Genomic DNA, 25642 nt, shown 5'->3' on the forward strand with positions numbered 1-25642 from the left:
ACAAAAATCAAAAACTAGGTCTATCAGAGGAAATTATGATTTTGTGTATGTGTGTCTTCAAAAAACAAAATTTGATTCTCATGCACTTACATACCACAGTCTTGAAGATAGTTTGTGAATTAATGGCTTTTTTTTAAACATTAAACATAGAAAGGTTAAGCACACAGATTAAATAACAATTTCAGTTTTGAAATCAAACAAAGGAATTCTCTCTCCTTCTATGCTAGCAGTGCCACAAATGGAGAAGATGAATAATTGTTATTGAAAATAGATATTATGATGGTGTCTGTCAGGATTAGCAGCAGGCCATATATTAAAATTATGTAAATCCTATTATATCATCTTTATATGGCTTTGCTCACTTGTTATAAAACACAAGATACTGATTCCTGAATACATAAGGTAAATGACCTAACACAATATAATGAGGATTTTGATGTCTATAGCCCAGAATAGATGATAGATATAGATAGATGAAAGACAGATAGCTACATAGATGATAGATAAGCTAGATGGCTGGTGATGGTAGACAAATAGGTAATTGATACATATATGATAGATATGATGGATAATAGATGGATAGATAGATAAGATAGATAGGTAGATGAGAGAGAGAGAGAGAGAGAGACAGACAGACAGACAGACAGACAGACAGACAGACAGACAGACATGAAGATTTCTATGCAAAGGGCAGTTTTGGAAATATTTTAGTTTGTTTTCATATGCATGTGTGTGCTTATGTCTGTGCATGGGTGTGCTTCTCTGTGTCTATGTCACATGTGTGCAGGTGCTCATGAAGGCCAGAAGAGGGCATCAGATCCCCTGGAGCTGGAGCTACAGGTTATTGTACGTGGACTTACATGGATGCTGGGAAGCAAACTCTGGCCCTTCATAAAATCCCCAAGCACTTAACCACTGAGCCCTTTCTCTGGCCCCACAAAGGGTATTCAATCCTAACAGTCCCGTAAACAGAAGCCCTCACAGGGCGGGCACCATATGTAGGCCACGCAAAAAAGAAGAGCAATTTAGAAAACAAGGATTCCGCTCCTAGGCCTCATCCTGTCTTGTTGTGTGAACTGTCTCGTTACTGTTTTGTTTTGTTTGAGCCTACTCGTTTTTCTCATGGCTGTCCCAATCCACAGGTTTTTTGTTTCGCTTTGGTTTTGAGAATTTATAAAAAATAAAATTGTGGCTCTCTTGTTCTGAAGGAACTAACTATTGCTTCTAGCTTTTAACTTTAGTTTAACGATTTTCTGAAAGCAGATATCTATTAGATAGCACTTTTGGTATTCTTTCAGAATATCTGAATCCTGTGGAAGAGAACCCTTTTGTGTCACGGAGAAAGAATGGAGACCTTCAAGCTTTAGATAATCCGGAATATCACAGCGCTTCCAGCGGTCCAGCCAAGGCCGAGGATGAGTACGTGAATGAGCCGCTCTATCTCAACACCTTCGCCAACGCCTTGGGGAACGCGGAGTACATGAAGAACAGCGTACTGTCAGTGCCAGAGAAAGCCAAGAAAGCGTTTGACAACCCCGACTACTGGAACCACAGCCTACCACCCCGGAGCACTCTTCAGCACCCAGACTACCTGCAGGAATACAGCACAAAATATTTTTATAAACAGAATGGACGGATCCGCCCTATTGTGGCAGAGAATCCCGAGTACCTCTCTGAGTTCACGCTGAAGCCAGGCACCATGCTGCCCCCTCCGCCCTACAGACACCGGAATACTGTGGTGTGAGCTCAGCTGGGGTGTTAGGCGGAGAGACACGCCCACTCCATTTCCCCTTTCCCCTCCTCTTTCTCTGGTGGTCTTCCTTCTTCTCCTGAGGCCAGTAGTTTTGACACTTCCCAGTGGAAGACATAGAGACAGAGACGCGATGATAGTTCTGTGCTTACCTAAACTTGAACTTTAGAAGGGAAGGCTGGAAGAGAAAGACAGGAGGGCACACACTGTTTCTTCATTTCTTCATATGGGTTGGTCGACAGAGTGTCGGTCAGAGCTAGAGGAGGTCTAGGAAATATAAGGCAATACTGCCTGCTGTCAAAGAGTCCCAACTTGTTCCCTTTGCACACACACACACACACACATACACACACACACTCTCTCTCTCTCTCTGCCTTCTCCCCCCCCTCCTCCTTTAATCAATCAATGCAGGTGATGGAAAAGCCAGACTCTGTTCTCATCTGCAAGCATAGTGTTGTGCATATTCAGCTCCCCTGAAATCATTCTAATGCTTCCACTAGAAGAAAAGGATAGGCATTTGGAAACCATTTGATAATAACTGAGATTGAGAAGCCAATTTCTTTCTCCAGTAGTTTGTTTCCTGGCAAGTAAGAATGGCCAACCCAGCTTTTATAACTTTTAAATATCCATTATATTTAGAACTAGTAATTATATTTGGAAGGCATCTCTTTTGATTTTTTTTTCTTTCATTTTGGTTTGCTTTGGCTGGTTCCTTTTTATTAGCTGCTCCCCTATGTTGGCTGCAGTTTCTAGTTGTAAAGAGATTTTTACATAGAAGTTTCTTGATAAGAGTTGAAACAAACAAACAACAACAACAACAACAAAAACCCATATGATGTAGAGGTTGTTATTTTTAATCATTCATTCCTTAAAATTAGAAGAGAAAGCCAAGATACTAGTAAAAATAGCATCAAATCTAGATCTCATGTTTCATACTGCTGAATTTATTCCTCCCTGTCATTTTCACTCTTTACCATTTTATTCTTCTCTAAAAAAATGACTGTCTTTGATGGGCAGCAGAAATCTTAAGAGTAGAAGAAATGCTAAGAAACAGTTCTGTGTGGTTCATAAAACTACTGATACTTTCAGGGGGGGTCCCGTGGGGGATCCATGCAGTGGAGGAAACACTGGACTGTGTACATCCATATGGAAGGTACTCAGAAATGTAGTTTGCACTTAAGCGATAATTTTATCTGTTCTTTTTCTGAACTCCACTTTGGATTTTGAATGAAGCAATATGGAAGCAACCAGCAGATTAACTAATTTAAGTACACCTTTTTGTAAAAGGATCTAAGATAAAGAAAGACTGTGGAAATACCAAACCAAGCCAATTAGGACTTTGGAGCACTACCCAGGGATTGTGCTGAGAGGGCAGCACATTGTCTTCATACGATACGACATTCGTGTGTGAGCAAGTGTATTAAGTTTGTACTCTCTGTGTGAAGGAATGCAAGTTAAGGACTGGCTTGAATTCCATGAAATTTCTAGTGCGAGACTCTGTTGATACTGAGTAGAAGGTGACTTAACTCCTTACACCTAAGTTTCTATAATTACAGGTAGATCATCAGCATTTGAAACCTATGATCAGGTCCACGATTGAGTTAAACGTTGTAAATAAACATGAAAACCCTTCTCATGCAATTATTTTATTATCTGGCACATTAACCTTTTAATAATTTGTGTAATGATTCTCTCTTCATATACTACCATACTATGTCCTGGTTCTAGAACTGACTCTGTTAGGTTTAATTTTGAAAGAACACCCATAGTGTTAAAATGAGTGATGAGAGCAGTGACGAACGGGTTGCTAGGAAACAAGGAAGCCTAATACATCTCTCTTTTCTACAAAATTCTCCTTCAAGTCATTTAGATCTTTAAACATTTCTATCTACTGTTAAAACATTAAGAGAAAATTAGACTCACTAGCCTCAAAACAAATCAATTAGATTGAAAAATCTTCTTGGTAAAACAGGGAATACCTAAGGGAGAAAATATTTCAAAGAAGTTTATGTTTCTACCTATTTTGAAAAAGTAAGCCCATCCTTCCAAATATTATTTATTCAATTGATACTTATTTAAAGGCTACTGAAAGTATGCATGGAGGGAAAGATAAAGAAATCATAACTGACATCAAGTTTTAATAGTCTGGACTTATTTGCTGTGACATTAGCTCTCCATAAGACCAAGGAAGTGGATTGCATTTGCTCTTCTGTGAATAGTTTCATAAAATACCATTTTTGTAACAGTTCTGAGAACTCACTGGCATGTAATTTAAACATCTTCCAAACTACCGCAGATGACAAATACAATCACTTCTACGTTCTGATCTGGACACAAACTGGACCAAAAAGAACATTGCATCACTGACAAACTGACATATCTGGAGTCTTACCATGAAACCAGAAGCAAGTGGTGATCTTTGGCCAAACCCCTGGCAAGTGTTAGATTTGGTCTCTTCTTAAACTAAGAGAAGGGAAACAAACTAAAAGTGGCAAGTAGAGACAGGAGAAGGATTTTTGAGATCTTCTCTAGTGAAGTTTAACCATGAATTTACAGTAGTTAAAGACACAGAGTGATCCAGGAGCCACAGCCTTAAAGCTCAAAGCTCCTACACAATCCAGAGGCATCAACAAGAAAACTTTATCTAGGTACCTATGAGGAATTAAAGTAAGGCTTTGTTGGTAGAGAAATCTATGCCTAACAATAGTCTCATAACTGTTATAGCAATGTTAATATAGCCAGTGAATGTTGTCTTTTTCCTCCCTAGAAGCACAAGATTTGCAGTTCATCTTTCCCTAGAGGTAGATGCAGGTATAATTGAGGATGACCCCAAATGCTATTTTATCATTTTCTTTTATGACTTTCTAATATACACTTGATTTCAGTAGTGCTGGTAGCTCCTCTTTGTTTTAGATTTAACTATCTAGGATCTAAATTCTAGGAGGAAGTTAGTCAAGGACATAGGAGAGTGACAACCAGCAAGAACAGGGGAGGGGAGACTTTCATTTGCTGGAGAGATTAACTTGTTCAGTGGAGTAAAAATGAAATTGTAAGATACTAGTTTAAGCCTACAGATTGCAGTGAAATATCAGGTGCCCATTCCTGGACATCACCTATCAAAATATGCAGAATCTATTTGTAAGACTTAGTAAAATTAATGTTAAAATTAAGCTTACTATATATATTTTTAATCATCAAATTGTAATCATCAAGCTTATCTTGGGAAATCTGACTTTCAGGCATAGGAATTTTTTTTAGTGGGATAGTAACTTAAAGAAGCAGATGAGAGGGCTGGAGGGATGGCTCAGAGGTTAAGAGCACTGCTCTTCCAGAGGTCATGAGTTCAATTCCCAGCAACTACATGGTGGCTCACAACCATCTGTAATGAGATCTGGTTCTGCAGTCATACACATAGGGAGGACACTGAATATATAATAAATAAATCTTTAAAAAGAAAAGAAGCAGATGAGAAAAGATGCCCTCTAAGCCAGGGGAAGTCCAGAGGCACCAAACTGCTGTTTCTCAAGCAAGGCTGATAACAAAGCTATCCCTAGTTCTTTGAATTATATTAGGAGCATAGGTTAGGATATGGTTCTCCCTCCCTCCCTCCCTTCTCTCTCTCTCTCTCTCTCTCTCTCTCTCTCTCTCTCTCTCTCTCTCAGCATTCTTTAAATGGTGTAAAAAATGCAATTTTCAAACTACAAAAAAACACAAAACTAAAGATGAAAGACTTATTAAGTAAGAGTCTGGTTTTTATAGGTGAGAAAGAATGACTGGCAGGCTCTAGCTTGAAAGGAGACATGGGAGACTTTCAAGTGCATCATTGGCATGTTCGATACCTTTTGAGAATGATGCAATACTGTCCACATTGGAGAAAAGTTAGAGGGACATGAGGGTTCAAGGATATATGAAGTTGGTGGGGTAATCAGTCTACTTCCTGAGCTGTCAAAACTAGGAAGAATAAACAAAAGTGTTTATGCCTGACACAGAAGGATGTAAATACAAGATGCTCTTTGAACAGGCTTAAACTTTATTTAAAACCTGAAACTTTTTGTCCATCTGTAATTGTTGATTATTTAACTAGTACATGTAGCTCATAAGGTAATAAAAAAAAGGTGACCACGAAAGCATGTGTATAACTGGGCACAATCATGACAATGTTGTAAGACATAGAATTAGTTAGGTTATCAAATTGTACATGATTTTAATATTAATAAGCAAATCAAACTAGAAAATTAACCATGGAGTATAAAATAAAAAAAATAAAATTAAGGCTATGAAAATGTAGGATGGATTTTGCATAGTAAATACAAATAAGCTTGCCATTTAAAATGGTTATGGTTGGAGTTAGCAGATAGTAAACATAGTGTGGTTTCAACTGTAAAAACTTGTTTTAAAGCACTGCAGATGATTTTTATCTTGCTCTCTTATTCCATCATTCCATTTAAAGTACATTAAATATAAAGAGATGCTGTATTTCAGGTTTGTTTTGCAGACATCACTTCCAAGGGTTTAGCAGGTGAATAATCCACATGTGAGTTTAAGAGATCTTCAAAATGACTAACAGAAATGAAAAGGGTCTATTACCTTTTGCAGATGCGAAACAAACAACAACAAAATGAGTGTGACTATTTAGAAAGCAAGTTGTTTAATTTACTTTGAAATTTTATACGAAATGTCCTTTCTTTTCCACCATACCCTCTTGCCTACATAATCAATATAGAACCAATTACTATTTTTTTTATATAAATAGATGCTAAAGCAAAAATTTTAAAATTGGCTTGGTGTTCTTTTGGACTCTGGTTTTTTAACTGATAATTTCATAAGAGGCAAATAGGAAATTCAAGAACACAGTACTAGCAGTTAAAGAGCCAGACAAGCCAACTTCCACTGCACATACCATGGGCAGAGAATCCAGGGGGCTTCACTGTGTCGGAAGGACAGTCTCATACTTGTGTAGACACATAAAGGTAGGGTATTATCTCCTTTTGACCATCTGCTCGAGAACAAATTACATGTGAATATGAATGGAAATCAGGCATAATTTTAGAACTTTGACAATTGAGACCTTCTTCTTGTTGACTCTGAAGCCAGCTTTTATGTTTCTGGCTCAACACCATCTGTCTAATCCCAGAGATGCTTCTGAAGATGTTCTCTCTGCTGTTATGAACTCAAAGATAGGGGCATTGTGTCAGACCATGTGCCCTTGTGTCTGTAGATACATAGCCTTCTAACACCAGAGTCGGCTTTGTTCATCCATTAAACAGACTTTTAAAAATGGTAAGGGTTGCAGATTCTCTTTGTTCAAGTCCCACTCATTTAATGGGCAGACAAAAGGATAGGGTGTGTCTCACCTCACTCCTGGCCACAAGATGGTTTAGGCAGAGGAAAATGCTTCTAGAGTCATTGGCTGAAAGATTATATAATCCCAAGTTTCAAGGAGATGTTCGCATGCCTTCTCTGAAAAGAAGTTCCTAGAAAGTCAGCTTTGCAAGTAAGTGATCACCTTGTCAGAAGCAGAATCTTTTCTTTCCCTCTGAACTTCAGAAGAAAATAGCACCTTTGCTTTCCCACCCCAACTAGCCCAATGTCTTTCTTGTTTTTGGTTTTTCTACCACTAGTTCATAGCGGCTTTCCTGGCCTGTCACTTTCTTAAGCCATAGTGGATCTGTAAGACCCACATCCTCCTCTGAACCACTGACCTAGCCTTTGCCCTCAAATGCCTGATTTTTCCATGAAAATATCCAACCACTCTAAAAGGTGTTTAAAAATGCTTCTCAAACAAAAGACAACACACACACACACACACACACACACACACACATTTAGGGTATTAAAATTGTTTTTCCATGACAGCTGATTCTCTCACTGTGGACTTCTCTGTAGGAATTTGACATGAGTTAGCTCTGTAATGAATCCCAAGACTCACATTGCGTGTCCGTGCACTTGTAGATCTTACATTTCACCTTCCCATGAAAACTATATATGTGTGTATATATATAGTTTGTATGTGTGTATATATATAACTAAGTTATTGCTGCCGACTAACTTATTTACTTTGATCACCTTATTTTATTCCTGATATAAATATTTTACAGCTGCTAGACTTTTTTTTTCCAGATGAAGAGTTTTATTATCATGAAGGTAGAGACACTTCACCTTTACGAACTTCCTGTGACTTTTGTTGGAACATCCATCCATCTAACAAATATGTAATAAGCGCCGTTTCACTGTAATGAAAGTCCATGTCGACTGACGGACTCTGCTCTTTCTCTACCCTAAGGAAATTGTTCTTTCAGTGCATTAGTGTGTTTCCCCCATGTCACTAGAAATGTTTATGTTTGTATAAATATACAAATACAGAAAAACAAGGTTTTGCACCTGTAGGCAATAGTTGCAATTTGTTGAAACCACTCTGTCTTTACTGCTATTTTTAATCCCTGAAGTGTTGATGTTTTCCCCAGGCCTGTTGCCCTTTTGAAGAAAAGCAAACCATACCTCCTATCTATTGACAGAAACCTGATTTTCAAGTGTCATTTCCAGTGTTTTTCAGTTAATGGAGGAGTTGTATCATTTTCCTTAATATGAGAGTCACATCCCTAAATAGTTCTGGATCTCTCAGGGGCGGGGAGTGGGGAGTGAGGGAATAGCAACCACGGCACTCCAAGAACCCTTTTGGAATTACTCCGGTAATTCAGCTATGAAAATTATTTTCTAAATGTAGATATATGTAAGCCGTTCTTTTAAAGTAAGGTACTTCGAAATATGTAGCATAAACTGGTACTGCTGTAAAATGGGTCGACTATTACACTGAGCAGCCGTGCAGGGACAGCTAACTTTGAATGCACTCCTTACTGGCTGGCTTGTGTCCATCTCATCATGTGAGCGCCAAGGCCTGCATCGCTGCACACTGAGAGTGCATCTTCACATGCTCTGCCTGCTTGGCCATTTCTTTCTGACTATCATTAGAACAAGATCAAATGTAGATGAGATTCATGTGCAAGACCATTTGTGGCACACACACACAAAACTAGGTCACATTAAAATCTTTCAAAATTTCATCTCATGCACGCATTACAGTAGTTGACTAAGATCAGTTTGGGTGATAAAGGGAGACAATTTGGAGAAAAGGCAGAGTCATGTTCATTTCCTTATTTCCTTCACTTGTAAACAGAAAACAAGCCCTCTTTCCTCTGAAGAATCATCAAAGGACGGGGCTGCAAAAATATCTTCCTGGTAAGCCATCAATGTTTCATTTAAATCCCAGCATTCAAAGTTAGCTGCCTTTTTGAAACAAACAAACAAACAAACAAACAAAAATACTACTGTATGTTTGAAAATGTGAATAGTATTTTTATAGCTTGTTAAAGACATGGCTAGCTGCATTTGTAAATAAGGATAATGTTGCTTTGATTTTCTTTTGTGAACATCTTTATTTGGAACATAATTGTCTTTAGGGTTGATTTGTATATAAGTAATTGCCTTGTGATTGTTTCTTTTTTGGTTGGAAGTTATCATTTTGACATTACCTGTGATTCTGTGTTGTGATGTGTCCAACCTCTGCACTCGCTTACACTAGATATGCCGATTGTGTGTGGTGAAATGTTATCTTCATTTTTTTTTCTATTTTATCTATGAAGGATTATGCACTTAACACATACTAACTTTTTTTAATGTTAGGTATATTTTTAGTATAATTTCCCTATTTTTTTTTCTTCTCCTCCAACCCTGAGCCTCTTCTCCCTCCTCCCCTTACATTCTGTTGTTATTGAGTACGAGGGAGAAACTGTGTTTTAAATTGATGTAATTAGGCTTTTTGAGTTGGTTCTCAAGGATCCTCTTTGACTCTTGGGAAGGACGTGTGCCTGCAAAAGGCAAGTATAGGATGCGAACTGCTTTGCCTCATTCCGTACAGATCATCCCAGCTGAACAATTTGAAAACTGTTCTGCCTTTTTGTTACATGAATCTGTCAGAAATATATTTTTAATTTAATATAAATGAAATTCAATAAAATATGAAACAAATGTTCTTTCTGTGCTGGAGCTTTTTAATAACAAAAAAAAATCAGGTGGGAAAGAGCAAGGTTTGTTCTTCATTTAATAACCTGAAGATGCACACATGCCTTCCTTTTTGTCTGTGTGTAGAAGTCTCATTGACTATTCTTCAGAAGCCTCCAGTGCTTGGACTGTGATCTGTTCCACATGTTTTCACCATCCATGCTTATTGACTCATCTGCACAGGCTGTGCTTAATAACCGTGCTTGGTTTGTCTCATTGGGATAAAAGAAGTATAAAATATTTTGTAGGTAGAAAACAAATAACATTTTGGTTCCTTCTGCCTCCATTGCATTTCATGGCAACACTTTTTTAAGCAAAGAATTCATGCTTGCAGAAGGGGAGGGGGAAACAGGCCTTCAGTTGCTAATTTTGGAGTTACGCCCATGCAACTCTGGGAGAGTGATGTCAGATATGCACAACCCTTTATTTTATCCTTTCTTTTCCATTTTTAATATTAATTCTTCTTGCCTACAAGGTGAAAATTTTTATAGTTCCAATAATTTCTTATTAGAAGTCTATTATTCTTTCAAACTAATCTATCGATTCGCTTATACATGATATGGACTAAATTAGGAACAACAAAAACCTCTTTTAACACAATATATTACAGAAAGTTCACTTGAACATGCTCAGTTATGGGCCTTTAAATATTCTTCCAATAACACCTTTTTCTGTTTGCATGGTCATGCACACATACCCTCATACCCTCCTGCCAATGTTTTGACCTTTTCATCTGAATCAATCACTGTCAATTAACTCTGTTCAGGGTGAAATATGTCAGGACATCATGGACTGAGTAAATAAAAGAGGGGAACAACTCTTCCTTATGCTTTGAGATATAAATGAAATTCCCAATAGTACCATGCTAGTTTATTTCACTTCTATATTTATCAAATTATTAAGAATTTTATAATATACAAATTTATTATGCATATACTAACTCAATTGACTTGTTATACTATTTTGAAATAAATATTTTTGAGGTAGTCCTGGCCATAAATATAAGGAAAATAAAACAAAAAAAATTTAAAATCCAGAGTCATGCATCTATTACTGACATGTGCTATCCAGGAAGTTGCATTTCCTGTCTGAAGTACGTTTCTTTCCTCTGATGGCCAACCACTTCCTTCATCTCCAACTCAATGCAGTTCACCTGCTAAATAAAGGCTTTATTTTAGTGGGAGCCTGCTTTATGGTCAGGTACTGACTCCAACTACCGACGACCTTCATTAGTTCCTTAACGTCTTTTCAAATGTAACTAAGTGTTTTACCTCCTCAAAATACTTGGGACCATCTTATTTATAATGGATAACTATATTCTCTTCATATAAGAAATAATGTCATGTAGTCCTACATAGAACACTTCTGAAAGATAATCACATGGAGACCCTACTGTCTCTACAGGGTGCTATAAGCCTAAACAATAAAAGTATCACTGGGCCATTCTATATATCGAAGAATATTGCAAATAGTCGCATTTTTTTCTTAGCAATGTGGATACATGAATCAGTACTAATAGAAATGATACTGCACACCACGTCCCTGGTTTATAAAGAAGTTGATGCCTGCCTTCTCTAGGACTTAGAATATGTAAGGTGGTTACTGGAAACATCAAGAATACAGAATAAGATCTGATCTAGACTCAATGTCAATCATTTAAAATCATGATGATGAAAGCTGGTGTTGGAGATTGAGACACATGGTCCCAGGACTTGGGATTCGGAGGATAATCAGGACTTCAAAACTAGCCTGGGCTATGTAAGAATTCCCAAGCCATTCTGACTCCAAACGGAGGATTGGCCTCAAAATAATCAGTCAAAAAGAATTACAGTGACGTTAAAGGAAGGAGAGTCACAGGTTAATTGTAAGGTACAGGAAATGCACTGGAAGTTAAGGCCCATAGTTAAGGTTAAAATCAAAGTCCCACTATTCTCAAGTGCTCTCAACTTGAAACAACTTGAATTTACACCTGTATGACTTTAAAGCTCTATATTAGGATGCTACATACACAACATTTCTACATACACATGTAAAATGTAGAGAAAATAAACCATATAAAGTATTTAAAGGTATGTTTTCATATTGCAAAGAGATCATGTAAAATCTGCATTCTGAATTTCTTTTACCACAAGCCTTGAGATATATATCACACCTCCAGTTATACTCATAAAACTATACACTGAGCAGGTGCATAGTTAGCTAATTGTATCTCTCTCCAAAGTACCATCAAGCAGCATGGTAAGCCATGGGGAGCACGGCCACTAGACAGCCATCTCAAGATTACAAACAGAAGACTGTCACCCAGATAGCAGTTTTAAAGCAATAAACAGGGCAATTCACCACAAGATAGCAATCAGGGGACTGTGAACCAAATAGCACACGGGGGATGCGTGATGATGCCCATACCTGCTCTAGGTTTTTTAAAATAAAAACCGCCATCGTGAAAATGACTGGACACTTTCCTACTTCCTTAACAGTCCAGCTAAGTAGAGGCCGGCTACAAAGATGATCAAGGATCGCCACTTCTCTGACAAAAAGGAAAACAAAAATTAGAAGCAGGAAGGATATATTTCTATTAGTCATCCATTGATTACTACTGAAAGAGGCACATACATGTCAAAGATACCCTGAAGAGTTAGACTTCGTATTTCATCCTGGTCCCCTTACATGGAACTCTAATGTTATCTTCTATTTATTCCAGGACTTGGAGAATCACCCTGCAGTTACTTAGTGTGAACTTATTATGCCTGTGTGGATTTGATGCTACCATGACAACATAAAAATAACAGAAACTGGTTGTAAGGTGGCTGTCTGTTAAAATTTTCACATGGGTTGTCTTTCATTTTTTCCTATAACCCTACTGGTTAGGTACTAATATTTTTTCTTTGTCATAAATGAAGAAAGTTTAAAAATATATATATATATATGGCTAAATTTGCATGAAAAGTGGCAAAGCTAAAATACAAATCCACTCAATGCAAAAGTACTTTATCCCTTATGAGATAATACAGTTATCTTACAATATTGAAATGGCCACGCTGATGTACATTTTCTTAACCCACTTAAATTCAGGTATACAATTAATATAACTACATGTGTTTCTGGGAAAAAATGCCTTTTATAAATTACCAGATCAGTTGGAAATAGAAAACATAAACTGAAAAATATAAGAATTTTTTCCAGTTGTATTCAGTCAACTCTGAGGGCTCCTTCTCATCACAGCCTCAAATTAACTCTCCTCTGTAAGATCTTGAGCCCTAACAGTTTGCATTATACTCTGTACCACTGATTTCCATGTTCCTACTGGTATGGCCCATTAATCCCCACTTAAAACATTCAACTGCTTTTCTAACCCAAAGTCCAAATTCATCCAAACAAAATCATTTGCCAGCCTATTACATCAATACCCCATTCCCTGATATTAACTTCTTTCTTAGTTTGGGTTTCTATTGTTATGAAGAGACATTATGATCACGGCAACTCTTATAAAGGAAAACATTTCATCGAGGCTGGCTTACAGGTTCAGAGGTTTATTCCATTATCATCATGATGAGATGCATGGCAGCATGCAGGCAGGAGACATTCTTCTGGAGAAGAAGCTGAGAGTTCTACATCTTGCTCTCCAGGCAGCATAGGACACTGTGTACCACACTGGGCATTCCTTGAGCATATGAGACCTCAAAGCCTGCCTCTACAATGACACATTTCCTCAACCAGACCACACCTCCTAATAGTGTCACTCCCTATGGGCCAGGCATTCACACAGACATGAGCCTATGGAGGCCATTACTATTCAAAGCACCACATTTGACTTAATAAGGAAAAAAAAACACGTTTCCTCTGTCCTCTGTGGTCTCACAGTTCTTCTAAAACTTACCTGAAAAAAAAAAAAAACTAGGTACTTTATCTCACAGCTCAGCAGCCTAAGCATTACCAAATGATCGCCATAATAGAATAATGCTGACAGTGCAGAGTGGGGCTTTTCATTGTCGCTGTCAAGGAACGACACTTCACTCTGCTTCGGTTGAAACTAAGCACCTGGAACTGCTCAGGTTCAAAGTCCCAGCAGCAGGTAGATGGTGAGTGAACATGAATTTGCCAGACATGTGGCTGTTGTAGCAATGACAATGAAGGGAAAAACTTGTCTTTACACACAGCTGAGGATGCCATCCATTAGAACACACACGGCAGGTCTTTATGTAGTGGCTATAACTATTCTATACCGTACTCGGCTGGGATAGTGAAAACCACTTCCACTCACCAGTCATCTGATCTAATGCACCTTCCACTCTCATATACTGTTCATGGAATTGTGGTCCCCAGGACCTCCCTCCAGCTCTTCCATTTCTAAGGAGATACTAAAAGTTGTACACTTGCAGTGTTTCCGCCATTGATCAGGTGACTCCTTGTCAGCTTCATCCTAGGGCAGGACCTGGTGAAGCTCGTGAATCCACCTTTCAAGGTTCCAGCAGAAGGTGGAGAGTTAGAACCAGCAAGATGGGTTGGCAGCTGAAGGCCCTTGTTGCCAAGCCTGTCAACCTGGTTCAATCCTTGTAATTATAGGACTGAAGAAATCGCAGGTGGTAAAAAATGCATACTGTTTTTCCACAGGACCAAAGTTTGGTTCCCAGAACCTATACTTGGTGGCTCAAACTCCTTAAAACTCCCTCTCTAGAAGAATCCCATGCCTCTGACCTCTGAGGGCACCTGCACCCATTTGTGTGTGTGTGTGTGTGTGTGTGTGTGTGTGTGTGTGTGTGTGTATCCACACACATATACACATAATTAAAGTGATAAAAAATATCTTATAAAAGCATTATAATCATGATGATTGTAAGCCTGGTAAAAGGATTTTCACACCCAATGTAAAAATTTTAATTAATTGATTAATTCATGAATGGGAGGGCCTATGCCATGTTGTGATGCTGACATCAGAGGAAATTTTGCAGGAGTCAAATCTCTTCTATGATGTGGGTCCTAAGGACTGAACTCGTTAGGCTGATTTGCAAGTCCCTTTACTTCTTAAGCCATCATACAAGTCCTTGAATAATGTTTAAAGTATTTTACCGTTCACCATAAGAATATAACTTGCTAGTATTCTAAAGATAATTCTCAGTCTAACTCCTAGTTTGTGTTGAGTTTTCCCATCCCTTAGGATATAAGAGATCAATGGGTTGTTATCCTAAGGCATTCCATACTCTAATATTTTGTTGGGTTGATATTACAATTCTGTGAGAGATTCAGATTTTCTTATAGTGTTATCTAATTTCTTCAGCTACTTGAAAATTGTATAAACTGTAGAATGAAAGATATTGACATCTTTCTCTCTGGACTTAGAAGGAGCATTTCAGAAAAAAAAAATGTAACATTGATGTAAACTGAACTAGAATTCTGGCTATATTTAAAAACAGTCTTACTACTGTCATTGGTACTAACCAGGTATTCTGTGGTTTCTTGACTAGTCAGATGGCCAGGTTGATTTTGTGTGTGTGTGTGTGTGTGTGTGTGTATGTGTGCGCACGCCTGTGCAGGGGGTGCCTGGAGGGAAGAAAGGCTTTATTCATCTTAGATTTCTACATCATAGTTTAATATCAGTGGAAGTGATGGACAGCAACTAAGCTTAGCAGGAATCTAAAGGCAGGAGCTGATACAGAGGCCATGAGGGGTGTTGTTTATTGGCTTGATCCTCACCACAAGTGGTGTGATTGATCACTAACTAAGATGTTCTACAGGTTTGTCTACAGCTAAATCTTATGGAAGCATTTTTTAAAACTAAGGTTTCCCTCCTTTCGTATGACATTAGCCTGTGTCAAGTTGATATAAACTATGGCCAAGTTGTTTGGTTTTCTTTTTTAACTGAAGAAAGAAGAGAATATATTGGAAGATAAGTATCTGATACTTTCAAAAAGAGAACTAAAAGTTGAATTTTTTTGAAATGAGGATGGTTGGTCACCTGCTAATATTAAAGGCTACTAAGACAGCTCCAAATGAATTTATTTTCTTCAAACCACACAGGATAGGACATGTTAGTCCATTTAACTTTATTGCTTTACTGTTAAATGTACTTAAGAACAATGATTATCAATCACCTTTTTCCTTTTAATAGTCAGATCCATAGATTTGAAATTTGCAGTGTCCATGAGGCAAAACGGCACTGTGTGTACATGTTTACTAAAATTCTCTTCAAGGAAGGAAATTGCTCCCTCAATTACAGATGTAGATCTAGGTAGGGAATATAACATGAGGCTAGAAAATGACATTTCAAAATAACTAAGGTAATTTCAATAAATTATTCAGTCTAAAAATTTTTTTCAAGGAGAAAAAGCTGAAAGAAAAAAAAAAAAACAAGTAAAGTCCGTGACAAATGCTGAGGAAAACACTCAGTATCCAGGCAGAGAACCCACTGGGTAAGTGAAGTAAGCACTGGCGAGCACACCTCCTAAATAATTGTACAAATCAATTGAGACACCAACGCCCAAAAGAAGCAGTGCAGCCACCAGCAGCAGCAGCACCCACACATCGGCTTCTTTCTGTTCTCTTCGTGTCCTCTGGTTGTCCGTGTTCTTGCCTGCACTCATAGTCACAGTTCCTGGCCTGAAGTTTCCTCTGGTGTTACCTTCTGAGTTCAGAATGTACATCTCAACACTGTTGGCATCACTCTCTGCTTCACCACAGTAAGCTTTTGCTTGGTGAGTTGTTTGGCAGAAGGTGCTGAAACACAGTCCCTACTCCAGATAGAAACGAAGCCTTTCAAGTGAGCCCCATAGTTTTAGCTCAGTGATGTCGTTAAATACATGAGTAAAGAAACCAAAAGTGACTCTACAAAGAAGTAACTACTTGACAGAAGTTGTGGTGGAGCAGGTGGTTTCTGCTGTGCTGAAGCTGCCTAACACCTTTGTTGTCTCATTCTCTAGAAGGACTCACAAGACTAAAAGGCAGGGTATATTCAAAGATAAAGTTTGTCATAGAGATAGGGCAAGAGGAACAGGAAGAGGGTATGCATTAACAATAGGCTAAAGAACTCAGATGCCTTTCTATACACTCATAAGGTCTGCCCCTCCCTCAGGGTGGAGTAATAGAGCTGCTCTACACATTATCTTCCTAAGGGAGCCTGTGGAATGTCATCATCCAAGGTTTCTCTGGAAGACTGAAAACATGTAGGTACACCCTGCTGTCTAAACGGTAACAAATTCAGAGCCTTACGAATGAAGCTAGGAATGCTATCCATCTTGATGTTTGTGTAAATTGATTCTTACAAGTCCTGTTAAGTTGTTAAAATATGCCTGATTGCTTCAGGTGTACATAACAACATCCATACTATTATCACGGGATGCATTCTGAGGACTACATCCCCAGCATTTAGCCATGGATAACTGCTCCCCTGGAGACATGTCACCATTAAAAAACCAAACTTGATGTGCCAATGTGATATATCTGGCAGGAATGATGATGTTCTAAAGAGGGTTTTATTCATCTCCCTCTTGAGATACTGACTTATGAAACAACAATCTCCAAGAAATTGGATTTTCCTAGAATTCATGCTGAAATAAGAAGGGTGATATCTATTGCCAGCAACAGCAGGAACTTGTCTCTAGAGAGAGATTTTACTCAGTTCTGTCAGTTTCTCAGACTACCTTGCAGGAGAACCTGGAGCCTACATATGGAGGGGTCAAGGATGTCTGGGATTTAAGCTTCACTTGACTTATACTGTTTAGCTATGCATTTCTCCCTCACTTACTCAACCCAAAGCTTCATGCATGGATCCTGAAGACAGTCTTTAGCTATAGTTAGATCTCTTTGTTTCTCTTCCTGAAGTATCCAACCGTGACAGGATTAACAATTTCAGATGACCGTGAAGGACAGTGTTCAACCAGACGGACTTTAAACTAAATCTGTTTAATTATGCATATCACTTGTCTTTTTCCCAATCATTCCTTGTTTTAAACCAATTTTATTTGTTTGTTTGTTTGTTTGTTGTTGTTTCTAGACAGGGTTTCCCTGGGTAGCCTTAGCTGTCCTGGAACTCACTCTGTAGACCAGGCTGGCCTCAAACTCACAAGCTCCATCTGCCTCTACATCCAAGTGTTGGGATTAAAGATGTGTGCCTCTTCAATCGTATCTTCCCCACTTGAGATTCTGTCTTCCATCTCTTGTATTCAGTTGGCATGGCTTATGTCCGTTGTTTGTGTTCTCGTCCCTGTGTTTTCCAATTCTGAGATTGCCCCAGCTTGTGTTTTCTTTGTTGCTTCTAATTCCCTCTTTAGGTCTTGAACAGTCTTAGTCATTTATTTCTCCAGTTTGATTGAATTTTCCTGTAATTCTTTATAGGATTTACTCAATTCCTTCATCTATTTGGATGTATTTTCCTGTAATTCTTTATAAGCATGTATAATGCTTGTGAGAAATTACATGCTTTCAGAACAAAAGAACCACACACTGACATTGGATCAGACTTGACAGGATGCATTCCTGTCAGCATGCTGGACACTGATATCCTGTATCCTTCATGATCCAGCACTAAGTGCTTCTATTGCTGTTCCTCATCAGAACAAGACAGCTTCCAGGACACTTTCAAAGAAAGTTTCCAATCCAAATTGGTCCATTTCAAAGTGTCCCACACAGGACTCTAATTAAGCCTAGAATTTCTCAACATTTAGAAACTGGACCACAAATGCTGTACCAGCATTTTTCCCAATTTTATTTGATCCCCTGCAAAGGTACTATTTGTCCCAATTCAGACAGAAGAAACCTTAAGAGAACAATGCCTCATTTCCTTTAAGGGGAGTTGGGTCCGTTTTTAGTTGCTTTCTTGGGCTATAGAGGGTTATAATCAATGGGAGTTGTTTAAACGTTACTAATGGTCTTATTTAGAGAGAAAACAAGGTTAGACTCAGCAATGTCTCTCTTTTCCTTTATCTTACATTCTTAGGTTTGGACATATGGGTTGAAAAGAAAGAATAGTGAATATAGAAATATATAGGGAAGATAAAACAAAAAGTAGATTAGTGAATCTACTCCTCAACTTAATGCCTCAATTGTCATTCACAAGGTTATTTTTAATTCACTAGTATGGAATTTTGTATATAGATGAAAAATAGTTTAATTCCAGAAACAGTGGTATAGAATAAAAATGTAAGATTATTCTTTACACACATTATATATATACACATACATACATACATACACACACACATATATATACACATTCTAATATGAGGTATTATACCCATATAACTCAATTATAATACAAGGTTTACTTCCGATACTTTGAAAGTGCTATTGCAGGCTGTTTAGGATAAATAAGTTATAGAAGTTAATTGTTAGTTGATCAAATCATGGTCATGTCAATCATTGTGTGCTTTTATCACAAAAATATACATCTTAGGTGTGGCAGATATATATATGATTCTATAGAAAGATAAGGTAGGATAGTTAGATAAGGTCTTCAAAAACCTCAAAAGCATGCAGAACATGGCATTAAAATTTTTTAAATTATTTTAAAGATTCACTGACAATGAGACAGGCTAACTTCTGGAAATACCCAGTCAACCTCAAAGACAATGATGAGTATCAAAGAACCTCTTCATGGAGATGGCTTCAAATGTGACAAACAAGCCACTAGGAAAAATGTTCTCATTTCTCCCACAGACAGAATTCTGCCTAAAAAAGGGCAAGCTTGGATGGAGGCAGAGTTGACTGTCAAACTCTGCCAAGACAGGGTAAGCAAGTCCTCAATAGTTTCTGCCTCACAAATATGTCTGTCAGGTATATTGGGCCAGAAAGTTTAAGAAGATGCTTCAACATTACAGAGAATTTTAGGTGACTATTCAGGTAGCAAACTGTCTTTGTCATCTTCTCATTTGGAAAGTAACTAACTTTCACTTCCAGCATACTTAGGTAATCAAGCTTATTCCTTCTCAAGTCTCTGATGGAGTTGAAGCCCAGGTCGCTTAGTGTTACAATGAAGCTTAGTTGTTTAAGGGTTAAGAGGTTTTTAGGTCTAGATAGATGTTTTAAGTTGATATGGACAAGATGTGATGGAGATTGAGTTACAGTCAGAATTTTAGACATACCAAGATAAGAAAGATGTTTTCTTCAAGACTGTTAAATTCAAGTAGCCAAAACACTAAGAATGTAACACTTATATAATTCCTGATTGTGTCATGGTTCTTCTTGCTATAGATAGCCTATCGTGTGTGTGTGTGTGTGTGTGTGTGTGTGTGTGTGTGTGTGTGTGTGTGTGTAATAATATATATATATATATATATATATATATATATATATATATATATATGAGTAAATACTTAAACAAACTAAAAAAGATGTGTGCCACTACTGCCAAGCCCATCAACACCATGAAGACAGACTTGGTGTCACCACAACCAGTTATCCGTTCTTCCCTATGTGATACATGTGTTAAATCACCTCTCTATGACTTAGCATTCATTGTCATTTAGGACTGGTGGCCTAATCCAACTTTATAGGTGTGTAGAAGCCAGGACTTTTGCCCTGAAGTTGTTGTTTTTTTGTTTTGTTTTGTTTTGTTTTGTTTTTGGTTTTTTTTGCAAGAACATCTATAGTTCTCCAGCATCTCATGTCAATCACATCTTCTCAGGATAAATTCTTAGAAATGAAATTTTGGAGTCTATCAGTGTTTATATATTTAAGGAATTATAAAAAGAACTTTTATTTGCTTAATTACATGTTGCTTTGAAACATCTTTTTGGATAGAAAGAGAGTAATTTAGAACTTATTAAAAACCCACAGGCACCAGATTGGTATTCTCAGAACTAAGAGTATAGATCTGAACTCTGTGCATTCTGGTTTGATTTCAAGTGAGCCTTGGCGAATTTATTTGGAAACGACAATATTCTCAATTCTTGCTTGACAGCATTTTTCTCTAGGTACACTAAGTTAGGTTTTATTGATAATTTTTACATTTATTTCGATTTCATCAGATTACATCTCTATTGTTATCCTCTCCTTTGTATCTTCCCACTCTCACCTTCCCTCCCTCTCCTGCTCTATTCCCCTCCCCTAGACCGCTGACAGAAGGGAACCTCCACACCCACCATAAGACCACAGCATATCAGATGTCATCCAGATAACCTGCTTCCCCTTCCTCTGTGTATCCTCGGGGCCTCTCCACCAAGGGATGTGATCAAATTAGGCACCAGAGTTCATGTCAGAGGCAGTTCCCATTCTCTCCTCAACTGTGGAGAATAAGTTATCTGTTGTCTAGATCTGAATAGAGTCTTAGTTGGCTTCATGCATTGTCCTTGATGGGTGTAACAGTTGGTGCAGGCCCCTCTGGGTCCAGATCTGCTGCCCATGATGGTCTCCTTGTGGGGCTCCTGGACCTTCTGATTCCTTCCATTTCCCTCCCCCCAATTCTTTCATAGCCCTTTCTCCCGGAGTCCAGCAGCAAGTCCCAGCATTTGTCCCAACCCCCCACTGAGTGGGGACTCTCAGAGGACATCTATGTTGGGCTAATATCCACTTATAAGTGAGTATATACCATGTGTGTGTTTCTGCATCTGGGTTACCCCACTCAGGATCATCTTTTCTAATTCCATCCATTTGCCTGAAAAATTCAAGATTTCTTTGTTTTTAATAGCTGAGTAGTATTCCATTGTGGAAATGAGTCCCTGAAACACACTGTGCTTAGACTGGTCCCAGAAACTGAAAAACAGATACTGGAGTCATTTCTTATTACAATTCAGCAGCAATTCTCTTGTGGTTGAGCAAAGGAATGCAGATTTCTTTAATTACCATTATTCTTCCATAGTTAGCCTCAATCTAATAGACATTGCTATGTAACAATTTAATGTTTTTGCCCTATTGACTAAACCACTATTCTAAAACTTGTCTGGGAATGGAGAGAGGGGTAAGCCATGCCAATTGTTTCATAAAGACAGGATATAAACAATGAACCTTAGTTACTGAGAAATACATGAACACTGTACAAATGATAGCATGTGCTATTAGAGTAAAGACCTAGATTTGAAAAATGCTCAATGGGGAAATAAGGAAAGTGTTTTCTGATTCAAGTTTTACACACACACACACACACACACACACACACACACACACACACACACACACACCACTACACCATAAATTTGGCTTTTAATAGCTTTTTCTTTGTAGATATACCACTTTTTGTATACTGAGCTTAATGTTCTACCCTTAGGGCTGGAGGTTTAGATCACTGGTAGAGAATATGCTTAACAGGTGTGAGGCTGTTGTACAGAACTATCCTGTAAACTAAACAACCCCTGAGTATTCATCTGGGCCTATTATCAACAGGTCATCCCAGCTGAGCTTCTCAGCTATCCACGCCCCCTTACAGAGAGATGTGAAAGGTCCCACAAGCTTCATCTCAGTACCCAGCTACTTCTGTCCAACTGTTGTATACAATGCTGCCCTAACTGCATGTGGCATTGGAAAATATATGGACCCAGGAAGACTAGGGGAGGGAAGTGGCACAGATGCAGCTATGGGAAAGCCATCTTCTCTACTGAGTGGACTTTCTGGTGTGGCCTTCTGGGAGAAGAGCACACAACCCTGTAAGTGACAGGAAACTCAGTAAAGTCACTGGTTTCCCAGAGTGGACTTCTGTGGATTCCTTCTTAGGTCTGTCACTGGGGCCTTACAAGGAAAGGTAAAAGTTGTTTATGTCTCCCTGTGAGAGGGAATGTTTAGCAACAGACACCACAAGAGGGTCAAATTTTAGAAGCAAAAAGGAAGAAAGAAAGTAATTGGTTAAAAAAAAAAAAAAAGAAAGAAAAAGAAATTATACAGATTATTAAAAATTTTCCTTTTTTCTCTAATAAGTAGTTTTAATGGGTTCAAGTTCTTTGAAAGTAGCATAATTAGTTAGCAGCAGAATATGATCACCACATGAAACTTTAAAAATATAAAAATTATAAGTCTTCATGTATATTCAAAATACCAACAAGACCCTGATATTCATTTGGAAGGATTGAACCTCACAGACTCACAAATGGTCATTAGTACACTTCTCTGCTTTTATCTACACTTTTCCAACAACATTGTTATTTTCATACTTATTTTGTTATTCTGACACTTATTTCTTGAATAGTATAAAATGAAAATAAATTGGCCTGGGGTGATGGTATAAGCCTTTAATCCTAATACTCAAATATCTGTGAGTTCAAAGGAGTCTGGTCTACTTCATGAGTTCCAAGCCAGCCAAGACTACATAGTGAGACCCTGTATCAAAAAACAGAAAAGAAAAAAAAAAAAGAAAGGAAGGAATGACAAAGGATGGAAGGAAGGAAGATAGATAGATAGATAGATAGATAGATAGATAGATAGATAGAAGAATTAAAGCAAAGGAAATTTGAAATTAACAAATAATATGAACATTTCTCCTAATTGTCTTTATGGCATGCCCTCCTGTTCCTCCCCGTCCCAAAATCTTTGAAATAGTATATGAGGAAAAATATCAGGACCTATTCAACTTCTGTTATGGACCTTCTGGTATGGAAGGAACACTAATTTGATATTTATAAAAATGATTTTCAAATTATTTCCTAGATATTCAGTAGGCATTATTTATTTTCAGGGCAGAAATGAAAAATGTTAATTTTATAATATTGGCAAGTAAACATTTGGATTACAACATGAAACTCAGGAGCCCTCTTGGAGTTCGGAGCTACCATGAAGATTATTTTCAGCTCAAAGACATTTACAAATCAGTATATGTGAAAAGATACCTTTCATAGCTTCTCTTACCTGACTAAAAGCAGAATTGAAGACTTCCACAGATCAGTCTGAGGGTAGGCTTCTCTTCAGGGCAGAGAATGGGGAAAAGAGATCACTCATGCATGTGAAATACAGACAGACATCACAAGCTCTCTTCCTTCCCACTACCTTCCCCACAAACTCACTTACTCTTTCTTCTTGCATCACTTGGTTTTTGTTTTTGAGATAGGGCGTCTCCACGTTGTCCTGTCTGTTCTGGAGCTCACTATAAAGTTGAGGGTGGCCTTGAACTCACAGGAATCCATCTGAGTGCTAAGATTAAGTGTGAACCTCCATACCCAGCTCCATTTGTCTTTCTTTGCTGTTGGTGGTGGTGGTTTGTTTTTTCTTTGTTTCTTTGTTGAGACAGTTTCTCTATGTCGGCATGTCTGTCCTGAAACTCACTGTGTAGATTAGGCCGGCCTTGAACTCAGAGATTCACCAGCCTCTGCCTTGAGGGTGCACTGATTAAAGGCATGTGCCACTACCACCTGGCTCATTTGTCTTTCTTAAAGGAGACTGTTTGTTCTTCCATAGCAGCCAGTCTCCACTCTTTATTTCCCCTCCTTGTTGTATAAGTATGTAAGTTTGTGATTTCAACCACCAAATAAGCATGCTACTCAGGTATGGAATGTCTGTGCACTTTATTCTCCTGTTACTCTGTCCTTCTCTTGTTTAATTCAAGGAATTTGGGCATTGAATGTATGAGAAGGGAAAATATAAAGGCTTTTCCTGCTTTGTAAAGGCTCAAGGGTAGAAATAAGAACCAATGATTATGCAATGGTTCTAATGGTAGGAATGTACATGTCTCTTAAATCTGACATAACCTCTGAGTTCCATGCCAAATCTGAATATAGTAGAAGGTGCAACTCGTTGCCCACAAAGTTCCTTTGCAAGAGAAACGTAATGGCTGCTTTGTGTTTTGCCTTCCATCAAGGTTTTTAAATTTTTTTTTATTGTTTTTATTTATTTATTTTTTTTTTACTTTTCACCTTTTGTGCAAAATTAGATAAAACTGTGGACATGGAAAACTTCCTTTTGTTTTAATGCTGTGAATTTTTGCAAGTCAAATGTCTTAAGTCTAAATGCTCGAACAGTACAAATCAAATTCTCCTTCCACAAATGTGCAATCTAGACGCAGGTGAGCATTTTATATTTAGTGAGAAAAAGTAAAGGTCATCTAGCTCTTCCAGGCATATTTTTAAATATTCCAATTTCCCAAGGTACCAACTATTTGTTTTTGTTTTGTTTTTTTTTTTGAACAACCTCGATAGTTTACATTCACTAGTTTGGAAAGGTCATTTCCTCGAAATTTAGTTCTCTTAAAAGGAAGTGTCCGTGTTTTTCAACAATTTTTTGAAATCTAAAATGTGTCAACTTTCATACAGCATATGTGTATGTGAGAGTGAGAAGAGGAGAGAGAGGGTCTGGGAAGTTGCACACAAACACAGGGCTGAGTTGGTTACTGCAGCAAGCATGGGTGCTTTTGCACACGTGTTTGGTTGCTTCCTGTTAAACCCTGTATTTGAAACTCTGATTCTGTCATTGAATGTTGAAACACTAAGCTTATAAACCAGACCAAACCTCCATACCTTAGCATATGAGGATGAAAAAGAATCAGTGCCAAACTTGACCTCTTACAGAACCTATACCATGTGTATACATGCTGTATGAGCATGTTCAGTGGGGAGTGTGACATACAGTTGAAGGCAGAGGTCATAATTTGGTGTCTTCCTTTAATACTCTCCAAGGGTCTCTCACTGACCCTGAAGCTCATGGGATTCAACCAGAATGGGTAGACAGTGAGGTCTAGGCATCTGTCTCCCTCCACTGCCCCAGCACTGGGGTCTCAGGAAAGCACCACCACGCCTTGTTTGTGCATGGGTACTCATAATCTGAACTAGGGTCTTTGTTCGTTTTAAAGTGTAAACAATCACTTTACCTACTAAGCCATCTCTCCAATCCCATTTATATTTATAGTTTCACTGTTTGTTTTAAAAAGCAGGATAAAGTCAAATGTGCTCCTTTAAAATGCCTTTCCACAGCAATTATGTTTATAAAAAT

The 25642-nt window shown here is 38.0% G+C and overlaps 1 protein-coding gene across 6 annotated transcripts in view; it reads left to right on the forward strand.

Annotated features, from left to right (window-relative positions):
* Positions 1-9779, forward strand: part of ERBB4 (erb-b2 receptor tyrosine kinase 4) — a 1013384-nt gene extending 1003605 nt beyond the window's left edge. For all 6 annotated transcript variants that reach the window (XM_084778333.1, XM_084778334.1, XM_084778335.1 and 3 more), the window contains one exon: positions 1299-9779. In XM_084778333.1, the coding sequence (XP_084634459.1) occupies positions 1299-1744 (446 nt within the window). In that variant the 3' untranslated portion in view covers positions 1745-9779. The remainder of the gene's footprint in view (positions 1-1298) is intronic.
* Positions 9780-25642: the final 15863 nt, after the last annotated feature.

The sequence above is a fragment of the Acomys minous genome (genome assembly GCF_964271855.1).
Source record: "Acomys minous genome assembly, chromosome: 4".
NCBI lineage: Eukaryota > Metazoa > Chordata > Mammalia > Rodentia > Muridae > Acomys > Acomys minous.